Raw genomic sequence first — 25,353 nt, forward strand, 5'->3', positions numbered from 1 at the left:
GAAGGGAGGAGAATCAGAGAGCATGAAAGTCCCTGTGTTGGAGTGTTTGGTGAAGCTTGCAAGTCCCAAACCCTAGTTACAAGTGAATAAAGCCTAGATCTCTTGGGATTCACGTAAAGTTTGCCACTTTACGTGATGGATGAGTTATATAAGGCTAGATCTATGTTTTGGGTCATTTGCATGGCCTGGAATGCTTCTGAATGGATTCAGATCGGTGGTACTCGGCGAGTCACATGGGTGAACTCGACGAGTTGCTTGAAGATGAGCTGGGACTCGAGGAGTTGGAAGAACAACTCGGCGAGTCGGATGAAGATAGCCTGGAACTCGGCGAGTTGTATGAACAACTCGGCGAGTAGGTTGATGATAGCCTTAGACTCGGCGAGTCTGTTCCTGGACTCGGCGAGTCTTGTCAAAGAGTTCCGATATTCTCTGGTCGAGTCGAGAATCGGTGAGTCAAGGGATGACTCGGTGAGTTGTGTGCGAGTGGACTCTGAGTTGTTGGACTCGGCGAGTCTCGGGGTGACTCGGCGAATTAGGTCGCGGATGGAGTGAAGTCTGAGTATGGGAACTCGGCGAGTCATAGGGTTGACTCGGCGAGTAGGGTCAGTCAGGAGTTGACTTTGACCTTGTCCTTGTCCAAGGGTTGACCAATGGTGTCCAGGGGCATTTTGGTAATTGTTGTTTGTTGTTTTGAGTTCAGCGCATTGGTGGTTAACCAGTGGTGGAGATCGTGTCAGTGATCGGAGTAGCTTGGATTATCTGTTCAGTCGGCAGCTTCGAGGTGAGTTATCCTCACTATATCAACGGGGTCTAAGGCACCAAGGCCGGCCCTTCTCGGATTGAGATCCGGGTAGTGTTTTTATGTTACCGCTTTACCATGTTTGCATCCTGTGAGTTAGGATGGTATATGCTAGAGACCTGATTGAGATCGGTATCCAGAGAGATAGGGAGATGCTATGTTAGTGACCTGTTAGGTCGGTATCCTGGTTAGGATAGTGGCATGTTATGTGATCTGTTGATCTGCTTGTTATCTGTGAATTATTAGATGATTGTATGTATATGTGCACATGGATGTTTGGACTGGAGTTGGGTTGAGGCGGGTCCTGCTGTGTGCAGTAGGCCAAGATACCCAGGGCGGACCGGTTGTCCCGTAGGCCCAGCGAGCGGTCCGGATAGGCTGTAGGTCCCGGTAGGGGCGGACCAGACGTGCCGAAGGCTCGGAGAGTGGACCAGACAGACTGAAGGTCCGATGCGGGCGGACCAGTCATACTGTAGACTCAGAGAGTGGACCAGGTGGATTGAAGGCCCGGGAACGGGCGGACCAATCACATTGTAGACTCGATGAATGCGGATAGACTCAGAGGGTGGATCAGGTGGACTGTTGGCCGATGCGGCGGACCAGTCACACAGTAGACCCGGAGAGCATGACTGTTCTATGATCGGATATGTTATGGCATGTTATGCGTGTATGGTATTTGTGGTTGGTATTCTGGGGGTATCTCACTAAGCTTTCGGGCTTACAGTTGTGGTTTCATGTTTTTCAGGTTCTTCAGGAGATCGTGGCAAGGCGAAGGCGTGATCGTACCGCTCCTCATGATTTTGTGGTGTTATGATTTTGAGAATACGATAAATGTTTTGTATTGAAAACCTTTTTGTAAAGAATTATTAGAATTGAGATGTTTTTGAAAAATTTAAAATTGGTTGTATTTTTCTCGGTTGTTACAAGTTGGTATCAGAGCCTTGGTTTGAGTGAATTGGAGAAACACTCGTGTGACTCCAGTCTCAAATCGAGGAGAGTTTTAGAAAGAGTAATTAAAAACGGTTTTCAAAAATGAGTAAAGAAGGACGTGGAGGTACGATCAGCCGGAGCCAGTAAGTAACCCCAAAATACCATGCATGTTATTTGTTTTTGAGCTTTGATAGAACAGCATGCTAGTGTTAGGCTAGGGATCTTCAGGATTTCATGATATGTTGCCTGATTTGTGATGCATGTAGCCTAGGGTCCCTTATGGGAGATTCTCAGTGTTTCTCTAAGTGGTGAGGGTTGATTATTGTTATGCTTGTTCTCTAGGGTATTGTGGTAGTACTTCATACAAATGTGGGTAGGTGTGGAAGGTAGTATGGGCCCGTACTACTAAAAGCACAGGATCCATACGCGTATCAGGGAAACCATGATCTCTACGGTGGGTTGAGAGAGAGTTGGATCCCAGGGTGTGGAAAGAGTCTGAGATTTTATGTGGTGTTTCTTTTCAGTATGGAGATCCCGAGGCATGATGAGAGTGGATCCGGGTCAGGATCGGGAGCTGGAGAGAGGGTTCCGGGCGAATCGGTGCCGCCCGAGGTTGTTGGTCAGATGAGCACGAGCGAGTTGGACGCGAGGATTCGTGAGATCCTGCGTGAGGAGATTGCGGAGTTGTTCCGGGCTGAGTTGCCAGAGCTGTTTGGGTCGATTAAGACCGCCATGGTTGAGTATTTTGATGAGCATTATGCGGCTCTCACTGAGACGGCTGCCGTGGCGGCTACAGCAGCTGTAGCAGCAGCAGGGGAGGAGCTAGTCGGGGTTTTCAGTATCGGGACTTCGATAGGACGAAGCCTCCCACATTCGACGGAGTTCAGGACCCGATTGTTGCTATGAGGTGGTTGTCAGACGTGGAGGGATGTTTCTTCACGTGTTCATGCCCTGCTGATCATAGGGTGAGGTGTGCTCTGAACCTGTTGAGGCTCGGGGCGAAGGATTGGTGGAGATTGACCACGGGGTCATTTTCGGAGGCGCAGAGGGCTGCGGTTTCATGGGATCAGTTCAGAGAAATGTTCAGTACTCGTTATGTTCCACAGGTTGAGAGGGAGAGACTGGCTCAGGAGTTCCTTGAGCTGAAGCAGGACTCGGAGTCGGTGACTGAGATCACCAGGATGTTCACTGAGAGGGTGATGTTTTGCCTAGAGTTTGCTTCGGAGCAGGCCCAGATGTCCCGATATCTGAGCATGCTCAAGAGAGACATCAGACAGTTTGTGTCTGCGCAGAGGTGCGAGACCTTGTTGGAGTTGCAGGAGGCCGCTAGGCAGCGTGAGTTAGAGATTGAGTTGCAGATGCGTGAGTTGAGGCAGGCTCCGGTGCAGTCACAACCGGCACCGAAACGGTCCAAGACCGTTGATGTTAGAGTGGGGGATTTGAGCAGCCACACTTGTGGGAACTGTGGAAAGGGTCACACCGGGGTTTGTAGGACCGGTGGTGCATGTCGCAAGTGCGGAAGGGATGGGCACTATGCGAGGGATTGTCGGCAGTCAGCGCCAGTTCGGGATTTGAGGATCTGCTATCATTGTCATCAGGTTGGACATTTGAGGGCCAACTGTCCGCAGGTTGCTGCTGGATCGGTGCAGGCTCCGGCACCGGCCACTTTGAGGATCACAGGTTGAGGTCAAGGTGGAGCGGAGCCCCCAAGGGCTCAGGGTCGTGTTTTTCAGCTTGTTGCAGAGGAGGTCAGAGCAGTGCCAGAGACAGTTGCGGGTATGTTTCTTTCTTGATGTCTTGTTATCTTGTGATTATTGTGGTGTAATGTTCATGAGCCGGTAATTGTTTGGTTTTCCTTGTGATATTCTTCGTTTTGCGGGTTGTGGTTTGGGTTATGGATTGTGTTCCGGGTTTTCGTCTTGGTATCCGTTGTTTCCTGAGGGTTCGATATGATTATGGTTAGTGTTTTGGTGCTTTCGTTGGTTATCGTTCGTAAGGGTGGTTAGTGGAGGTGCGGCGTTGGGTTATACGTCAGGTAGCATCTTCGTTCGTGGAAGGGATAATTGGAGACCGGATTCTTCTTGAGCGGATTGATCTGTGAGGAGATGTGCTTTGCTAAGGTTGTTTATGCTTGTGGAAGCGGCCCGAGTGTAAGTGGTCTCTTTGTGCAGGGTTGTTTTGGAAGGTCGTTGATGGCGGCTGGCGGTTATTAGTCAGTGCTATAGTGGGGGAGAATTGGAGAATTCTCTGGAGATCGATGAGTATTTGAGGGAGCTTAGCTGTTGGGTTTCAGTAGTATTCTGTCAGCCTAGAGTACAGGCTGATAAGAGCGAGTGTCGGGCATGTGGGGTGGGATACAGACCGAGGGCTCGGAGAATGGTCCAGCCAAACTGAAGGCTCTGAGAGTACAGGCTAGATCTATTTTTTGGGTCATTTGCATGGCCTGGAATGCTTCTGAATGGATTCAGATCGGTGGTACTCGGCGAGTCACATGGGTGAACTCGACGAGTTGCTTGAAGATGAGCTGGGACTCGAGGAGTTGGAAGAACAACTCGGCGAGTCGGATGAAGATAGCCTGGAACTCGGCGAGTTGTATGAACAACTCGGCGAGTAGGTTGATGATAGCCTTAGACTCGGCGAGTCTGTTCCTGGACTCGGCGAGTCTTGTCAAAGAGTTCCGATATTCTCTGGTCGAGTCGAGAATCGGTGAGTCAAGGGATGACTCGGTGAGTTGTGTGCGAGTGGACTCTGAGTTGTTGGACTCGGCGAGTCTCGGGGTGACTCGGCGAATTAGGTCACGGATGGAGTGAAGTCTGAGTATGGGAACTCGGCGAGTCATAGGGTTGACTCGGCGAGTAGGGTCAGTCAGGAGTTGACTTTGACCTTGTCCTTGTCCAAGGGTTGACCAATGGTGTCCAGGGGCATTTTGGTAATTGTTGTTTGTTGTTTTGAGTTCAGCGCATTGGTGGTTAACCAGTGGTGGAGATCGTGTCAGTGATCGGAGTAGCTTGGATTATCTGTTCAGTCGGCAGCTTCGAGGTGAGTTATCCTCACTATATCAACGGGGTCTAAGGCACCAAGGCCGGCCCTTCTCGGATTGAGATCCGGGTAGTGTTTTTATGTTACCGCTTTACCATGTTTGCATCCTGTGAGTTAGGATGGTATATGCTAGAGACCTGATTGAGATCGGTATCCAGAGAGATAGGGAGATGCTATGTTAGTGACCTGTTAGGTCGGTATCCTGGTTAGGATAGTGGCATGTTATGTGATCTGTTGATCTGCTTGTTATCTGTGAATTATTAGATGATTGTATGTATATGTGCACATGGATGTTTGGACTGGAGTTGGGTTGAGGCGGGTCCTGCTGTGTGCAGTAGGCCAAGACACCCAGGGCGGACCGGTTGTCCCGTAGGCCCAGCGAGCGGTCCGGATAGGCTGTAGGTCCCGGTAGGGGCGGACCAGACGTGCCGAAGGCTCGGAGAGTGGACCAGACAGACTGAAGGCCCGATGCGGGCGGACCAGTCATACTATAGACTCAGAGAGTGGACCAGGTGGATTGAAGGCCCGGGAACGGGCGGACCAATCACACTGTAGACTCGATGAATGCGGATAGACTCAGAGGGTGGATCAGGTGGACTGTTGGCCGGTGCGGCGGACCAGTCACACAGTAGACCCGGAGAGCATGACTGTTCTATGATCGGATATGTTATGGCATGTTATGCGTGTATGGTATTTGTGGTTGGTATTCTGGGGGTATCTCACTAAGCTTTCGGGCTTACAGTTGTGGTTTCATGTTTTTCAGGTTCTTCAGGAGATCGTGGCAAGGCGAAGGCGTGATCGTACCGCTCCTCATGATTTTATGGTGTTATGATTCTGAGAATACGATAAATGTTTTGTATTGAAAACCTTTTTGTAAAGAATTATTAGAATTGAGATGTTTTTGAAAAATTTAAAATTGGTTGTATTTTTTTTGGTTGTTACACTTCTGCAAGTCGTAGTGCTGTCCGATCATCTTCTGATCAAGTGAGTGTGTAGTTACTTTCTTCTAACGCATAATTATTAAGTATTTTCTATGAAATATGTGCTACGTGTATAATATGAGGTTGTTTATATGTGTGGGTGTATAGTCCCTTTCATAAACACGGGTATAATACAAGTATTGTTTGAATGTATTAAGTGTATGTTTGGGAGAGTGTATGGTTACTTTCTTCTAACACATAAATATGAAGTAATTGGTATAAAATACGTGCTATGTGTTTATATATTGTTGTTTATTTGAGATGAGTATGGAATGAATGTTTTATATAGTTTTTAAAAGAGATAAACTGTATGTGTATTCTATATCTACAAATATGTTGGGTAGAACATGGGTAGATGAGATAGTTGGTATGTGATAAAGTGATGAGGTATGAAAGATAATTAAGAATGATATTGGTAGACGCACCAATTAAAGAATGTCATAAAGCTAGCAGATGTGCTGGAGAATAATATCGGCAGATGCGCCAAATAGAGATTGTCATAATAATAGCAGATGCGCTTATAGGATAATCTTGGCAGATGCGCTTATAGGATAATCTTGGCAGATGCGCTTATAGGATAATCTTGGCAGATGCGCTTATAAGATGATGTCGGCAGATGTGCCTAAAAGAGAATGTCATAAACCTGGCAGTCGCGCCTCATAGTGTATGACGTAATCCTGGCAGAGGCGCTTAAAGGATAATGTTGGCAGATGCGCCTTATGTAGCAATGGAAGTTTGTGTAAATTCCTTAGGTCAATCCTTAGGAATGAAGGAATGACGAGTAGTTGAATTCCTAGGGTAAAATCCTAAGAAACATAATAGGGATGAGTAATCGAGTTGATTGTTTGATGGTTGAATATAATAATTGTATTATTGTGGGTTGAAAACCCTATATGCTCACCAGGCTCCCAAGCCTGACCCACTCAGTTTTCTTTGCATTACAGGTAATGACACAAGAGTATAAGTTGGTGGACTTGACGAGAGGTTTTGGATTATAGATCAGTAGTTGAATAACTATTGTAAGGTCTATTTTATATTGTTTATGCTTTTGGTCTGTATCGGAACATGACATCCCGAGGTTTTATTATTTAATGGAAATACATTCTCTTTGAGAAATGTTTTGATAAATGGTTATCATATTTTATTTTGGGAACAAATTCCGCAACCGTTTTCTTTAAACGATCACTCTGATTTATAAAACAAAGCATAAGCAAATCGGTCTTTTCTGGCCGTGAAAATGGGGATGTCACAGTTGGTATCAGAGCATTAGTTTAAGCGAACTAGGAATTTGTAGGATTTCTAGACTTAAACTTAGAGTGCTAAGTAATGGTTGTGAGGAGTGTGTCTAAAATATGTTAGGTAGTACACCTTAAATTGACACAAGCACTAGTTTATTTTAGGAATGATGCCTAAAATGCTCTTATGTGCAAAATGTTTTGTGTGATAGCTATATTGATGCTATTATTTGTTTGGATCTATGGTCTGTTGCCGACCGGATCTGGAAACCTTATGTGTGTAGCATTCTAAGCGTACGTCTACGATATTAGAACTAGCATGTAAACGTTTCGGAGTGATAAGGATGATTTGAATATCTATCGTGAATGAGGATCTAATTTCACCTTATTCGGTGTATAGATCAAAAATGGTGAGGACAAGTAGTGGAGTTAGAAATGCTGATGAAAACAGGAATCAACCACCAGTGATTGAACAAGTACCTGTCTTAGCAGCAGCACCTGAGCCAATAACCATGGCTGGTGTGCAACTGATGATTCAGACGATGTTGGATCGTCAGATGGATGAAACTAGACGGTTGCTTCAACAGAATCATGAAGAACTGTCAATTCGTGTGGAGGAGCCTGAATTAAATGAAGGGCACTCGGAAGGTGGAAACTTCAATGGGTCTGTTGGTCAAGCCAACCCACCGATAGTTAGGCAAGACAACCATGGTGGAAGGAATGATGGAATGGGATGCAAGTACAAGGACTTTCTAACTTGCAAACCATCGACCTTCAATGGAAAGGAGGATCCGATTGGAGTTATGGATTGGATTTCCGAAATGGAGTTAGCCTTCATGACTTGTGGCTGCAGAGGCAAGTTGCAAACTATCTATGCAGTACGTCAGTTCAGGGGTGGGGCTGTTCGTTGGTGGAACACTTTGGGGAAGATCCTAAGTCCTAATGAGCCACTGCAACTGACCTGGGCAGAGTTCTTGGTGCAATTCAAGCGCAAGTTCTGCTCTGCTCAAAATCTATTGGAGTTGGAGAATAAGTTTCTAATATTGAAGAAAGGCAGCATGTTAGTGGATGAATACACTAATGCTTTCACGGACAAGATGGAGTTTGCTTTACGCATCGTCCCAGACGAACTGACAAAAGTCGACCGGTACGCAAAGGGACTCCCTTGGGAGTATGCGGTGCCAGTGCGTCAGGCACCTACCTTAGAGGCAGCTATTTGGGCTGCCAAGTCTGTTGAGAATATGATCAAGGGGAGGGCTGACAGTAAGGTTGAAGTTGGCGAGAAGAGAAAGTTGGAAGGAACTTCAGGTTCTAATGAGAGAGGAAAATCCTCGAAGTCTGGAGGAGGAGGGAGAGATGAGGCACGGTGGTGCGATAAGTGCAAGAAGAAGCACTCAGGAAAATGTGGCATGGAAGTGACATGTTTCAAGTGTGGAAAGCATGGGCATTACGCCGATGAATGTATTTTCAACAAAAAGGTGTGTTATGAATGTAACGAAGAGGGGCACTTCAAGCAAGACTGCCCAAGGAAAAATCAAGCAGCAAGGCTAGAGGCGCCGCCAAAGCTAAAGGCAAGAGCATTTCAAATGATCCTTGATGAAGCAGATGGCAATGCAAGGAATCAGGAGTAAGGATCTTATATCTAAAAATCAAGTTATAAAGTAGCGATAAGAAAAGTAACATGTGGTGTAGCCTATTAGAGGCATAGTATAGGGTGAACTTGAACTTTTGTGTAATCGTTTCAAGGAATTAATATAAACCCTAGTTCTGTTAACTGAGGTGTTGAATGATTGTCTGATTTTCTTGTATGGTGACTTGGTCGACTACGAGACAATACTTGGGACGAGTATGAGTAGGTGTGAAAGGTAGTAGATGCATATACTACCGGAAGCACATGACTCGCACTTGGATCAGGGAAAGTCACAAGGTTACCAAGAAGCTAGTGATCGATTCCATTTTATTCTGGTATGTCATTACCATTGTTTCGGTAATGACTAGTAAGATGGTTCTTGTTCCGACCCTAGTGGTCATGTTTAAATTGAGTCCGACTACGAGGAGTTTGTTACGTGGTTCATGGAACCAAGCTTGATGTAACATCTGAATTAAGTCGGAAGGTTGAAGTTAATGCGATTGATAGTGTCGCTCTCATTGTTAAAAGGAGTTTGTAGGTAGAAATACTACATGATGAAATGTGATTAAATCACATTAAAATATGAAGGAAGGTATATTCCATTCTGGAATTTAACTTTATTAAAAACCGAGTCTAAGCGTCGCATCGTGCGATGAGAGCTCAATAGAGCACGACCCATCGGTTTGTTACAATAGATAAAGGAAAGTATTTATCCTGAGAAGAAGAAGAATTCCACAATGAGGACTTATTTGGTAACTTGAAGGTTACGATTGAAATTACAACATAGTACGATAAGCAGATGTACGATTGGGCATCGTCTGCGGTCAAGAAAGCCATAGAGTTAAATACTCTTTCAAGGAAACATAGAATTTACGGTTATTACCTAGGATAAAGATATAACGTGTGGAATCGTTTTGCAAGTCCTATTTTGTTGATGATTCCGGGACGTAATCATCCTAAGGGGGAGATAATTGTAACGCCCGTAGATCAGGGCTAGTCAATTTAGAGACAACAAGCGTCAAAAATGACTTTTTGATGGAAGATCATCTAGAAGGATCAATCTTAACCAAGTTGTAGTATATGTCACGAGGTTTCCGTGCATATAAAGAACGCCAAAATCCGAGTTATAACGAAGAAGTTATGACCCGTCGAAGTTTCGTGACAGAACCGGCACGACGCAATACAACATAAAAAGTGAATTTATGTTAGAGCGGTATTTAGCCGAAGCAATCTAAATGAGAATCGAAGATCTCATTGTTGGTATCGAAGCGATAAAAATTTAGGCGAGAACGGACGTCAAACGAAGAAGTTATGAATTTTTAACGAAAGTTTCTGTCCCGGCCTATTAAAAATAAATAATAAAAATAAAGTCAAAATTACCCGAAGGAGTCTAAACGAAAGTTGTAGAGCGTAGTCTCACCTTCGCGTGGATATAAAGAACGTCGAAAACGGAGTTCGTATGAAGAAGATATGAATTTCCGAAGTTTATTAAATAAATTTTATTTATTTTTAATCTTTAATTCGGAAGCATTATCCGAAGGAGTCACCGGTCTGATCCGAGGTACGTGCCGCGTACTCGTGTACGCCCCGCGTACTCCGAAAGTGTCGACATTGCAGCAAGTGGCTTCGGATACGTAAGCAGTGACGTTTCTCGAACCAGTACGCCCCGCGTACGTGCGAGGCTCAGCCTCTATAAAAGGAATCCGAAGGCAGCCGATAGTTTTGCCAATTTCTTCTCTTCTTTCTCCCATTTTGCATCATTTTGCGTGCCAGAAATACCCCGAAGCCCCGGTATTGTTCTCGAGCCCCGAAGCAAGTCCCGAGATCCCGAAGATCCCGAGAAGTGCGGTTCCCGAGCCGAAGCTCTGTCCGCGAGAAGTTCGATTTTTGTGGAGATCTTCCAGATCTGCTGAGGATTACTACTTCTGCAAGCCGTAGTGCTGTCCGATCATCTTCTGATCAAGTGAGTGTGTAGTTACTTTCTTCTAACGCATAATTATTAAGTATTTTCTATGAAATACGTGCTACGTGTATAATATGAGGTTGTTTATATGTGTGGGTGTATAGTCCCTTTCATAAACACGGGTATAATACAAGTATTGTTTGAATGTATTAAGTGTATGTTTGGGAGAGTGTATGGTTACTTTCTTCTAACACATAAATATGAAGTAATTGGTATAAAATACGTGCTATGTGTTTATATATTGTTGTTTATTTGAGATGAGTATGGAATGAATGTTTTATATAGTTTTTAAAAGAGATAAACTGTATGTGTATTCTATATCTACAAATATGTTGGGTAGAACATGGGTAGATGAGATAGTTGGTATGTGATAAAGTGATGAGGTATGAAAGATAATTAAGAATGATATTGGTAGACGCACCAATTAAAGAATGTCATAAAGCTAGCAGATGTGCTGGAGAATAATATCGGCAGATGCGCCAAATAGAGATTGTCATAATAATAGCAGATGCACTTATAGGATAATCTTGGCAGATGCGCTTATAGGATAATCTTGGCAGATGCGCTTATAAGATGATGTCGGCAGATGTGCCTAAAAGAGAATGTCATAAACTTGGCAGTCGCGCCTCATAGTGTATGACGTAATCCTGGCAGAGGCGCTTAAAGGATAATGTTGGCAGATGCGCCTTATGTAGCAATGGAAGTTTGTGTAAATTCCTTAGGTCAATCCTTAGGAATGAAGGAATGACGAGTAGTTGAATTCCTAGGGTAAAATCCTAAGAAACATAATAGGGATGAGTAATCGATTTGATTGTTTGATGGTTGAATATAATAATTGTATTATTGTGGGTTGAAAACCCTATATGCTCACCAGGCTCCCAAGCCTGACCCACTCAGTTTTCTTTGCATTACAGGTAATGACACAAGAGTATAAGTTGGTGGACTTGACGAGAGGTTTTGGATTATAGATCAGTAGTTGAATAACTATTGTAAGGTCTATTTTATATTGTTTATGCTTTTGGTCTGTATCGGAACATGACATCCCGAGGTTTTATTATTTAATGGAAATACATTCTCTTTGAGAAATGTTTTGATAAATGGTTATCATATTTTATTTTGGGAACAAATTCTGCAACCGTTTTCTTTAAACGATCACTCTGATTTATAAACCAAAGCATAAGCAAATCGGTCTTTTCTGGCCGTGAAAATGGGGATGTCACAGGTTACTAGCTGCAACCCTCGACCGATCAATTGAAGCGAGTGATAGGTGTCTACAATTTTTACTACAACGTCCAATGAATTGTTGTAGGAGGTACACTCAAGTCATATAGCTTGGTTATAGGACTCACTATAAACATTAACTAGAATATATATCTCTCTCATTAACAACCATGGACTTGTTTGCTTTCAAAACTATTTTTAAGTATGGAATTACTTATGTAACATAACAGTTGGTTTTCAAGGATATTCAAAGGTTTTATTACGAACACAGTTTAAAGTATGGATTTACTTATACAAAAAAAATCATTTTTTGGCTTTCAATGATTTATTACTAACACAGTTTAAAGTATGGATTTACTTATACCAAAATACATTTTTGTCTTTTAAGGACTCATTGCAAACATTGTTTTAACTATTGTTATACGTACACAAATAATACTTTTTAGACTTATTAAAAGTATTACCATTTTTAGCAGAAGATATGTAACACTCAACAACCTTGTGTTGACCCTCAAAACTACATGTATTCTCAAAAAATCTTTAAACATAAATTCAAGACGGATTGGATTATAGGTGACATAGTTTACTTGTTGTTGTATTATATGCCTATCAGTTAAGGCAATTCATGTATTATTATTATTTGTAAAAACCTTGTATTCAAACTTCAAGATGGAATGTAAATTCTATTTTGTTTATTGTTGTACTTGTGTTGTATATTCAGTTTACCTGTGCTCCATGAAATTAGTCGCACAGCACGACGTGTTCCACTGCCTCGGCCGGGGGTGTGACCGATTGGTATCAGAGCTAAAATGGCTATAGAGAACTCGTATCCTTGAAAGGGGAATACAATTATAGAAACTAGCTTCTAATAAAAGTATTCATAATATTAATTACACTAGTTCTTAGCTACTTACGATATAGGGATCTGGTTTGAAATGTCGCTTGGGCTATTGGATTTCAGAACGACTTAATTGCTAAAATGGTCTTGCCCTCTAGTGTTTCCTGTCTGGCCCTCATTTGTGCTTGGTAATCTTGGAGTACAAAACAAAATATAATAATACTAAAAACCCCACCAACGATATTATATAAGAGTTATACATATACTCTGACCCGCAATGAGAACACTTAATAAAATTCTAACATGCCTCCAACTAAAACTACCAACTTAACACTTTAGGTCAAACGCCTCAATTAAGGTTAGTACCGTACGTAAGCCATACCGTAAATAAACCTGGAACGTATGCCTATGTTATTTATGGTCGGGTCGGTGAACAACAAACCTTGATACAGGAGTCTGATAGACTACAAAGGTTGAAAGTTTTAGAGTTTGAAGGATGTTCTCAAGATTCGATGTAGAAAGCTAGTGCCTTAGAAACCTTATGTCAACCCTAAAACAACATATATATAAATATATATATATATATATATATATATATATATATATATATATATATATATATATATATATATATTAAAAATACATTAAAATCTAGGATAACGTTCAGATTTTCCTAGTTTACCTAAACCCAAAGAAGAACAAAAGAACCAATAGCTCCGCTACCGTCAAAGCATAGAAACCCATAGTTCCCAATCGATCATTCGGTAGTCTCCAAACTTCTCTCTACCGTTTGAAATTGGTAGGATTTCAATTCTATATTTATAATTTGGAACCTTACCAGAAAAGGATCGGAGGTGACTACTTACACCTCCCTATTTAACAACCTCACAAACCTTTACACAGGATTGGTGAACCCAAAATACAAAAATATCGAAAGGTACATCTGGGGACTAGCTACACCAGTTGAAGGTCTGGTTACTGCATCCAGAACCACTACCTTTGATAGTGTTAAGAAATTAGCAAATCAATTGAGTACGCAGTGTATTCATCAGGGTACCATGACCCCACAAACTAAAAAGAACCAGGTTGGGAGTACAAAAAGGAAGTTCCATGACAAGTCAAAGGGGAACTTCAAACATCAAAAACCCAATCCAAAACTATAGTTGTGTATGTCATAATCACAAACACTCCTACTCAATCAAATCCCTAATCTAGTAATTTACCACATTCTACCAAGTGTAATTTCCACCATGTCGGAAATTACATGGCCTGCAGCATCTGTAACTCGAGAGGTCACACCTCAAAGTTTTGCATAAAGGCCCAGAACAACACAACCTCAACCACTGCTACAGGAGGAAGCTGAAGTTGCTTTGAGTGCAATCAACTAGGGCATTCAAGAAGCACTACCCAAAAGTAAAGAACCAGGGTGGAAAAGGAAGAGGATTTATGATAGTTGCTAGAGATGCTCGCTAGGAACCAACTGTGGTTATTGTTTAGAAGCATGATTAACCATAAATCATGAAAATATAACAAAGATTTCACAATATAAGTAGCAAATGAACAGTTAGAAAGCACCTTATAAATACTCACTAATTACCTTCTCACCCCGAATAACCTTGTCTTTCACGTCAACCTAATACATATGACCATTGGAAGTTTCGATGTGATCATTAGAATGGATTGGTTATCACTTCATCGAGCAGTGATCTTATGCTACAAAAAATCCGTCCGACTATGTTTACCCAATAGTGAAACTCTCAAGATTTATGGAGATAAATCAGGAAAAAATCTAAGAATTATCTCTTGCATGAAGGCAAGATGGTGTTTGCAAAAAGATGCTTCAATTTCTTGGACCACGTGGTGGATATGCAAGAAAAGGGTCAGGAAATCAAAGACATACCGCAAGTGTGTGATTACCCGGACATATCTCTAGAGGATATACATGGAGTACCTCCAGTCAAACAGGTTGAATTCTGAATTGACCTAATCCATGGTGTAGCACCAGTGGCAAGATATCCTTATCGTCTGGCTCCATTGGAAATGCAAGAACTATCCAGTCAACTTGAAAAACTTCTTGACAAAGACTTTATCTGGACAAGATTCTCTCCATGAGGAGATCCAATATTGCTGTCATATAGAAGGATAGATCGTTCAAGATATGCATTGAATATCGAGAGTAGAACAAACTCACCAACAAGAACCAATATCCACTCCCGAGGAACGATGACCTGTTCGAATAACTACAAGGATCCGTTTACTATTTAAATATCGATCTAAGATCCAGATACCATCAACACAGAGTTCAAGAAGTATACATTCTAAAGATGACATTCAAGACTCGGTATTGTCGCTACAAGTTTCTGGTTATGGTATTCGGACAAACCAATGACACTAAACGAAGTATGCCAATTCCTAGGGCTTCCAGACTATGATCAGAGATTCTCCAAGAACTTCTCTAAAATAGCCAAGCCTCTCACTACACTAACCGAGAAAGACAAAAAAAATAATTGGGGAGACAATCAAGAGTTTGCCTTCCGGAAATCGAAGTAGTTTTTATCCAATGCACCAATTTTGTCTCTCCTAGAAGAAAAAAAGACCTTGTAGTATTCTGTGACGCCTCTCTCCAAGGGTTGGGATGCGTTCTGATACAGAAAGAATAAAGTCTTTGCATACGTATCCACACAACTTAATCTAAACAAGAAAAACTACGTTACCCATGACATAGAGTTAGGAGCTATAGTGTTTGCCTTAAAATTTTAGGGACACTACCTCTACGGAACAAAGTGTGTCGTGTTTACCAACCACGAAAGCCTTTAACACATCTTCGGCCAGAAGAAGCTCAACGCAAGACAATGAAAGTGTGTCGAATTGGTAAATAATTACGAGTGTGAAATTCGTTATCATCCTGGAAAATCAAATGTCGTGGCAGATGCTTTAAGCAGGAAAGAGCAAGAAAAAGACTCTTCGTGTAAAGGCTCTAACCCTAACCATCTTCTTGAACCTCACCACCCAAATTCGTGATACTCATCTAAAAGCACCCAAACTCGAGAATATCATAGAAGAAAACCTGCGAGGTATGTACAATCTTTTCTACCTCAAGGAATACGGAACACGATATTTCTTGAACCGAATTTGGACCCCAAAGTTAGGAGAAGTCTGGAGTCTAGTTCTAAATAAAACTCATAAGTCGAGATAATCGATACAACCTGGATAAGATAAGATGTATCTTGATCTCATGAAGTTTTATTGGTGACACACCATGAAGGCAGAGATTGCCACCTATAACAGTAGGTGCTTGACTGGCTCCAAAGTCAAAGCAGAGTACCAGGAGTCGTCTGGTCTACTACAACAACCATTAGTCACAAAATGGAAATAAGAACAAATGATCATGGACTTCGTAATGAAGTTTCCAAGAACTTCCAGCGGTTATGACACCATCTGGGTAGTGGTTGACCATGCGATTAAGTCCGTCCATTTCCTAGCTATCAAAGAAACCGATAAGATGGAGAAACTTACCAAGACCTATCTCAAGGAGATAGTCAGACTACATTATGTGTCAATAACTATAATCTTGGACCAAGATAGCCGATGCACTTACATATTTTGACAATCATTGCAAAGGTTCTTAGGAACCAAACTCAACATGAGTATTGCATATCATCCTTAAATGGAAGGACAAGGTGAAGGAACCATATAAACTTTGGAAGACATGCTCCGTCCTTGGGAGATAGACTTCAGTAATTCAGCGGATACTTAAAACTAGTTGAATTTCCATATAACAATAGTTATCAAATTAGCATAAAGGCCGCTCCATTTGAGGCCTTGTAAAGATGCATATACCGTTCTTCGATAGACTGGACAGAAGTTAGAGATACCCAACTAGCTAAAAAGCTTGCTATAGATATTCTACTCACTGGTACTTATATCATTCATGAAACAATAGATAAGATTGTTCAGGTAAAGGAACAATTAAAGGCCGCACATAATCTTCAGAAAAGCTACGCCGATACGAGACGCAAACTCATAGAATTCAAATTAAGTAACCATGTCCTACTAAAGGTCGCAATATAGAAAGGTGTCATTAGAGTTGGGTATCTCTAACTTTTGTCCTGGCAAGGGTTGGTCCGGTGGCTTAGAAACTTAATCTACCTCAATAACTCAACACAGTTCACAACACCTCCCACGTATGTAATTTCAAAAGCATCTCTCTGATAAGAACCTTATCTTTCCACTCGATGAGATCCAAGTCAACACTAAACTTCACTTCCTGAAGGAACTGGTGGAGATCATGGATCAAGAAATCAAAAGCCTCAAACAAAACCAAATAACTATAGTAAATGCCCGATGGCACTCTCGTAAAGGGTCGGAGTCTACTTGGAAACGTGATGACCAAATGAAACAAAAGTATCTGCAATTTTTCAGCGATGCTCCCTCCACTAATGGAACAAAATGATAGTGGAACAAAATGTTCTAGAACGTAATAATTTTGGGACGAAATTCCCATAACGAGGAGGTAATATGACATCCCAAAATTTAGGTCAAAGACTGTGAACGGTGAAGTTCACAATAAATCAATTTGTAATTTTATTCATCGAGTTTTAGAGCATCGGACGTAAAATGAATATGTTATTTCAACTATTATAAGACACCAAATGGTGTCTTACTTTCGAATGTGTAAATTTACAAACGAAACAAATAGCTCAAACGACAACCTTAAGAATGAATCAGAAAAACTGAAATTTCGTATTAATCCGTTGTGAGAAAAACAAACACTATAGTTTTGTAGTACGTGTTTCTCTGTTTCCGAAAATATAAAGAACGTCGAAAACAGAGTTCGTTTACAATAGATGCGACCGTTTAAAGAATCCAAAAACAGTATGATAATGATTTCTTAAAATCGCTAAATCTGTTTCTAGTTGTTAAGGGACTTGCACACCTAAAATGAAAATTCCGAAACATTTTTGAACTCGGGTTATAGTCTAATATTTAATTTCATATTCGAAATATTTTAGTAAAAGGATTTATAAAAGTCAAAAAAATCAGACTTTTCAGATTTATTAATCGCAAAATTTTAAACGCAAATTCCAAGAGTTCTACAATTTGAAAAAAATTATCCGTTCGCGTTTTTAGAATCTTAGAATTAAAATCTACCGATCAGCACTATCAGAAAAATTTCTCGCCGTCGAGAATTGGACAGACACGAAACGATATACGTTTTTAAAGCTTAATATAATATTATACTTTGGTAAAATAATAAGAATAATAATAATAATAATAAAGACAATAATGAAAAAAAAACATGGGTAATAAAAAATGAATAAAATAAATTGCCAGCTACACAAATACAATTCTTTGCTTAAACACAATTATTTAAAAAAAAAAAGGGATAATGACTTGAGAGGGTAACATACTTTTGAATTTGATCACATTTGGTCACTGAACTTTTTTTCGTGCTCTATTAACCCTTTAACTTGTTGAATTGTGCAAATTTTCCCCTTCCGACTGGTTTTTGTCGGTTTCAATGAATTTATTGATCCTACGTGTCAGTTTTGATCCTACGTGGCATGTAGGGTTCTTGTTATTAAAGGAGGGGCGTTTGTTGTTCATTTATTGTGCCCTAATACCCCGTTGCCCTAATACCCGATGGCTTCCTCCTACAGCTTCTCATCCTCCCTCAATCGATCAAGCAAGAAATCCACAGTGAATGATCCAAAAACTTGTGATTGTGGGTTCCCTGCACGTATTCTAACATCAACAACACCAAAGAATCCAGGGAGGCATTTCATGGTGTGCAATGAGGTAAGCAATTTCACATAAATTTTCCCTCTTTTCTGATTCATTCATTCCAGATTTGAAATCTCACTTTGAAATTTTATTGTGGAAGGGTAAATGCAAATATTGGAAATGGTTGGATGTAGAACTTGTACAGATGCCTCTAATGGAAGTGGTGGAGGGAATGAAAGCTGAATTAGTAGCATTGAAGACCGAAGTAGAGAAGGTGAAGGAAGACATGGAACAGATGAAGAAGGAAAAGTACTCTGATGCCATTGCAATGAAGGAGAAAATATATAAGTTTACCATTGGATTTCTTTTTCTGATCATCGTGTATATGATGAAATGAAGTCACATGATGTATTGAAAGATGTTGTTTGAATAGAATAGAGTTGTTATCTTAACTTCTTGTTGGAATGGAATGAAGTAACATTGATTGTAATGGAATCACAAAGAAGTAATTTTGACTGGAATGTAATTATAAAGAAGCATACATATTAACTGCATACATATTAACTTTCATTGGAATGGAATCACAAAGAATGGAGCCATTATCTCAACTTCTTGTTGGAATGGAATGAAGTAACTTTGACTGGAATGGAATCACAAACAAGTATTTTTGACTGGAATGGAATCATAAAGAAGCATACATATAACAATGAATACATATATGATTTTGACTGGAATAGAATCACAAAGTAGCATGCATATAAAGAATTAGTTTTGACTGAAATGGAATCACAAAGTAGCATACATATAACAAATACATATAATAAAAAAGTAAGTGAATGTGGTGGTTGGATTCATTGTAATACTCCATTAATATTCAAAATTAAATAAGTTTTTGTCTGCATACACAAAAGTAGTTTCTAGGTAACACAAAAGATTCCTGCATAGACAAAAGAAGGGTCACCATGTGCCCATACACCTACTTGATAGTACCATAGAAAAGCATAATAAAAAGACTACTACTTTGTCTTTACATCACAACTGCCTTACAAAAGATATTCCTACCCACCCACTACACACCCACTAAATTAATCAATAACTGAAGGGTTATCTGCATTGCTCCCAACCCCAGGTATCTGCCTCCTTAATGCTTGTTTGATAATCCGTTCAGAATATTTCCTCCTTCCACTTCTACTAACTGTGACCCTTCTTCTTGGCATGGGGACTGCAGGTGGTGGTGGAGGAGGTTGTTGGGTTGCAGGTGGTGGTGGAGGAGGTTGTTGGGCTACAGGTGGTGGTGGTGGTGGTTGGGCTGCAGGTGGTGGTGGAGGAGGTGTTTGGGCTGTAGGTGGTGGTCCTTCATTGCCCCTGGATAAACTTGGGTCTGCTCCACTGCCCCTGGATGAACTTGGTACTGCAAACAAAAATTAAAATGTCAATTCTTTGTTCAAATGATGTAATGTTTTTTAAAAATATTCACCTGATGTATTGCTTTGCTGGTTAGATGGACACTTTTTCTTGTTGTGACCTGGTTCCTTACAAATACCACACTTTATTATGCTTCCCCTTCTTGAGACAGTTTGTCTACTTGGTCCAGTCAACTCTCGTTCAATTGCATCCCTCTTCTTTTTCATTGATGGCCTACCAGGTAATCTTCTTCTTTTGGGAGGCAAAGGCTTATGGTATGGAACATCTGGCCAAATATCACTACTATTGAGAGGATTAATGCTATATTTGTAGCATTTTAGGTAAGCCTCAGTAGTGTATGATTGGGACACATATGCCCCAGCATCATGATTTAAGTAAGAGATTGCTGCAACTCCATGTAAGCATGGTATCCCTGTAAGTTGCCATATTCTACAGGCACACTTTTTTGCAATTAGATCCACTCCATATGCAACATCAGTGAATCTAACCTCATAATTTTGATAACCACAAGCAGTAACTCCCCACAATCTGTTTAAGCATATTACCATCAGTGAATCAATAACACATCCTCATAATTAACATAAGCATATTAAAGTAAAATAATTACCTCTGTTTAACCTTCAGATCTTCTATACGCTTCCTAATAGTTGGACATATAAGCAAATCCCAGTCCATTCCTTCAACTCTTTGAGTGTATATCCTTTCCATCACAAATAACCTAATCTCCTCCAGCATAGTGATTATAGGTCTCCTTCTAGCATGCCTAATAGCAGAATTGAAACTCTCACTGACCCTATTCTCCACTGCATCACAATCTCTTCCTTCTTGAAAGAATGCCTTAGACCAGGTAGTAGGATCTCTGTCTATAAGGTAATCATAAGCATGAGTATCAATAGATTTGATCTTCTCCATTACACCTCTGAACTTCTCCACAGTACTAGCCCTTACAGCCCTCCAAAATAACTTTATGTATTGTTGACCAGTAAACCTTTTATTAAAATTGGCCAGAATGTGTCTAGCACATTGCCTATGTTCAGCTTCTCGATTTGGTGAGCTTGTGAAGGAATTCCATGAATTGCTCATACCCAAACCCACTGAAGTCAACATCTCGCACTGATGCTCTGTCGGGATCAAAGTAAACTAAGGGATTGGGTGCAAACTGACCATTGTAGTGGAAATCCACTACAATGAAGTTCTGATCAGTAGGATTTGGAGATGATACCATAGAACGATTGAAGGAGACGAATGATCGATGGAGAATTTTGTGCCCTAGTCGAGTTTAAGGACCAAATGAGACTTCGGGGTGTGGTTTAACGAGACGGAGACGAAAAATCGAGGCCTACATGCCACCTCTTTCGCCACGTAAGATAAAAATACACGTAGGATCAATAAACCGTTTAAAACCGGCTAAACCTGGTCATAAGGGGAAAATTAGCACAATTCAACAAGTTAAAGGGTTAATAGAGCACGAAAAAAAGTTCAGTGACCAAATGTGATCAAATTCAAAAGTATGTTACCCTCTCAAGTCATTATCCCAAAAAAAAAATGCTAAGTTAATACACAATTCTTTGCTTACACACAATTATTAAAAAAAAATGCTAAGTTAATAATTGCTTCCATACTTCATCTTTTACAAAGATCACACTAAAGAGTTTCTTACACTCTTTCTCACCCAATTTTACACACAAACACTCTTTCCCTTCACAGCCAAATTCTGTACAATCAAAATCATGTAAATAAAATTGATACGATCAGATCTTCTTTGATCTTCAAACTCAAAGAAAAGTACATTGAAATCTATTCAAAAAGATGATATCTTTCCTTCCCGTCTATGGATCTTCAACCAAAGAAGAAGAAGAACAAGCGACTGTCCATCCCCCTTCCTCCCCCTCGTTCTTTCCCCTGTCAAAAATCAAACACCAAACGAACCAATCTTTTCACCCTCCATCGATTTCTGTCAAAACAAGAACAAAAGAGTTTACACACAAAAGAAAACGTGTTTGTAATTTTTTTTCTTAATGGAAGCTGAAACCAAGAGAACAGCAGTCCTCTTTCGATCATTATTCTTTCCCACTAAATTCAGCACATTTTTGCATCATCTTCCTTCCCTGTAGAATGAAACAAACAAAAAACACCTTTTATTCGAAATTTCTGCCTGTTTCATCATCATTTGTGTGGATTGCAAATCAAAAAAAAAAAAAAAAAAAAAAAAAAACAGGAAGCAAGAAGGTTACCTGTCGAGCCTCACTGCCCCGTTCTTCCCTTCTTCGGTTCACTCAAACAACGAGGGTGTTTCCCCTTCTCACCCACGACTCAGCAGCCCCGGCACCTCCCCCTTTATTCCTTTCCTTCGGTCTCTTCGACCCAGAGACTCCTCCCTCTCGCGAATCAACCGACGAAGCGCGCCTGCGAGCTTTCGTCTTCCTTCGTTCTTTGCTTTCGTGCCCCTCTTCCTTGCTCAACGAATCAGCCAGTCATCAAGCCGTTGTTTTTTTCTCTCTACGTTCGTTTTCCTTTCCCAGCCGATGACTTTTGTTGTTCCTCCGCTTTCCCGATTCGTTGAAGTCAATGGCAATTAAAAGCCCTAATTTTCCCTTAGTTTAGAACCTTAAACGCAATTAGGTGTTTGCCTAATCTTTTCAAAGGCAAAAAGTCCTTTTAGAAAAAGAGAAAAAATATTTGGTAAAAATATTTGAAAAGCTGCTTTTAGGATTTTGATATAAAAAAAAATGATTTTTTGGAAAAGTTAGAAAAACCTAACTTCTTATATCTTTTTCCAAAAGATAAAAAAAAAAAAACCCTAATTTATTAAACCCTCTTAAAAATGACCAAACTACCCCCCTTTTAAACCCTTTATTAAAAATAAGTCCCAAGCCTTCAAACATTGAACCCATTTATTTAAAACATCCCCTCATTTGGAATTTTTTTTACCAAACAACCCAAACATTTTTAACTCGTTATGAAACGGTCCCGGAAATATTTCGAAGTTCAAGAATCGTGACCTTACGGTTTCTCACGTCAAACTTCTCAAAATAAACCAATTCCGTACAAATCGAACTCACGCTTCTAGGGTGAGTGCTTACGACCACTTTTTAATCTTTTATTTATTTTAGGGGGGGATACATGTGCCTAAATATTTTTCTTATATAAATGAATTTCCTTTTTATGTGAAAATACAATAAATCTAGTTTATAAAAATATTATTATTTAACAATTTACCAAATTGTTATGCATAAACTAAGTGAAATCTTCATAAAAGTCTCAATATTTACGAAATATTTACACTTTAGTCCAAAGATTTTTTTTTTGAATGAAAAAGTCCTGAAACCGGCAAAAATTTACAGTTTGACCATTTTTGACCGGTTGAAACCGGTACCAAATTAATTTGGGACTATTTCGTAAAATTGGGACTTTTCTGTAAACAAAAAATATTATGACTTTTCTGTAAACAAAAATATTAGGACTTTTCTACAAACACAACCTTTATTATTATTATTATTATTATTATTATTATTATTATTATTATTATTATTATTATTATTATTAAAATATTAATAAGAAAACTATTTTTTGAATTTGTTATTATTAATATTGTTACTAATACATATAAATGCATTTAAATGAAAAAAATAATATTAATGACATTGTTTAAGGGTAGAGGTGGAGGAGATGTTGATGCTTTTAGCATTGAAATCATGAATGTTTGCTTGTATATTTTTACTTTGTATATGGTCATTTTACATTTGTTATTATTGTTTTCAATTCAGAATAATAATACTTAACAATTTAAAAAAAGTTGCATATTTGTAAAATTGTTTATAAATAGTTTAAGCTAATAGATTTCTCACTTTGTATATAAAAATGTTTAAGGTAGAAGGATTATTTTTCAAATCCAACAAATCCACTACAAACATGTACATAGGTAGCCCATATCAAAATTCGAAAATATTAATTACAATATCTTGTTTAATAAAAAGTAATAGGACATGTTTTTTGGATTAATACTTTTGAATTATTCCTATTACTTTTTATTAAACAAAATATTATAATTAATACTTTTGAATTTTGATATAGGTTACCTACGCAGATGTTTGTAGTGGATTTGTTGGATTTGGAAAGTAATTCTTCTACCTTAAACAATTTTATTTACAAAGTGAGAAACCCCACTACCTTAAACTATTAATATGCAACTTCTTTCAAATTGTTAAGTATTAATATTATGAATTGAAAACAATAATAACAAATATGAAATGACCATATACAAGTAGACATTCACGATTTCAATGCTAAAAGCATCACCATCTTCTCCACCTCCACCCTTAAACAATGTCATTAATATTATTTTTTCATTTAATGCATTTATATGTATTAATAACAATATTAATAATAACAAGTTCAAAAAATAGTATTCTTATTTATATTTTTAATAATAATAATAATAATAATAATAATAATAATAATAATAATAATAAGGATTCTGTTTGTAGAAAAATCGTAATATTTTTGTTTACAAAAAAGTCCTAATATTTTTTGTTTACAGAAAAATCCCAATATTTTGGATTAGTTTACGAAATAGTCCCAAATTAATTTGGTACCGGTTTCAACCGGTCAAAAGGGCGAAACTGCAAATTTTTGCCGGTTTTCGGGACTTTTTCGTTCAAAAAAAATCTTGGGACTAAAGTGTAACTTTTCTGTAAATATTGGGATTTTTCTGAAGATTTCCCATAAACTAATATAAATTTTTCGTATACTTATTAGGGTTATTTTATCGTGAAATAACTATTTAACACAATAAATACTACGTAATATAAAATATATTATGTTTATGTGATATTGTATATTATAACAAGTATGTTATAGAATTTGATAGTATTTCAAGGATTCAAGCTATTACCATGCATGATCATTTATATGTTTAAGTACACAACGTTTATATATGTACATATATTCATTAATTTGAAACATTCATTTATTTCATAAAAGCGAGCCCATGACACTTTTACATACATGTCAAACATACTCGGTTTTTTATAAACCTTATACAACGATATTCATTATGCCTAGTGACTTAGTCACACTTAAGTTAAGGCTGAGAGTTATTCACAAACTTTTTAGTTAAGGGCTTTTTAGTGAGACGTTATTCATTAGCTGAGTTAAATACTTAACATACCCATACTACTTTAACCGATAATCTTTGAAGCGAAATACATATGTATATATCTATACGGGGTTGACATCCCCACCTGTGGTTACTAGCTGCAACCCTCGACCGATCAATCGAAGCGAGTGATAGGTGTCTACAATTTTTACTACAACGTCCAATTAAGTGTTGTAGGGGGTACACTCAAGTCATATAGCTCAGTTATAAGACTCACTATAAACATTAACTAGAATATATATCTCTCTCACTAACAACCATGGGCTTGTTTGCTTTCAGAACTATTTTTAAGTATGGAATTACTTATGTAACATAACTGTAACACATAGTTCCTGGTATGTATTTAATTAAAGATTTATTCACTTTTGTATAGAAACTTGACGAGCTGGAGGACCCAAACTTGTCGAGTAC

The 25,353-nt window shown here is 39.2% G+C and overlaps 2 protein-coding genes and 1 long non-coding RNA gene across 3 annotated transcripts; 1 reads left to right on the plus strand and 2 right to left on the minus strand.

Annotated features, from left to right (window-relative positions):
- The first annotated feature begins 18,278 nt into the window (after nucleotides 1-18,278).
- On the plus strand, nucleotides 18,279-18,848 carry LOC122195170 (uncharacterized). Its single transcript, XM_042896729.2, has 2 exons — nucleotides 18,279-18,434; nucleotides 18,520-18,848. The coding sequence occupies exons 1-2, from the start codon at nucleotides 18,279-18,281 to the stop codon at nucleotides 18,754-18,756; spliced, it is 393 nt and encodes a 130-aa protein (XP_042752663.1). The 3' UTR covers nucleotides 18,757-18,848.
- Nucleotides 18,849-19,822: 974 nt separating this feature from the next.
- On the minus strand, nucleotides 19,823-20,891 carry LOC128127232 (uncharacterized). The gene is made up of 2 exons (XM_052765671.1): nucleotides 20,392-20,891; nucleotides 19,823-20,312 (listed from the first exon to the last, which is right to left on the minus strand). The coding sequence occupies exons 1-2, from the start codon at nucleotides 20,889-20,891 to the stop codon at nucleotides 19,823-19,825; spliced, it is 990 nt and encodes a 329-aa protein (XP_052621631.1).
- A 569-nt stretch (nucleotides 20,892-21,460) lies between these two features.
- LOC122194963 (uncharacterized) lies at nucleotides 21,461-22,555 on the minus strand. The gene is made up of 2 exons (XR_006184838.2): nucleotides 22,019-22,555; nucleotides 21,461-21,892 (listed from the first exon to the last, which is right to left on the minus strand). It is a non-coding gene; the product is annotated as an uncharacterized LOC122194963 (long non-coding RNA).
- Nucleotides 22,556-25,353: the final 2,798 nt, after the last annotated feature.

The sequence above is a fragment of the Lactuca sativa genome, chromosome 7 (assembly GCF_002870075.4).
Source record: "Lactuca sativa cultivar Salinas chromosome 7, Lsat_Salinas_v11, whole genome shotgun sequence".
Classification (NCBI taxonomy): domain Eukaryota; kingdom Viridiplantae; phylum Streptophyta; class Magnoliopsida; order Asterales; family Asteraceae; genus Lactuca; species Lactuca sativa.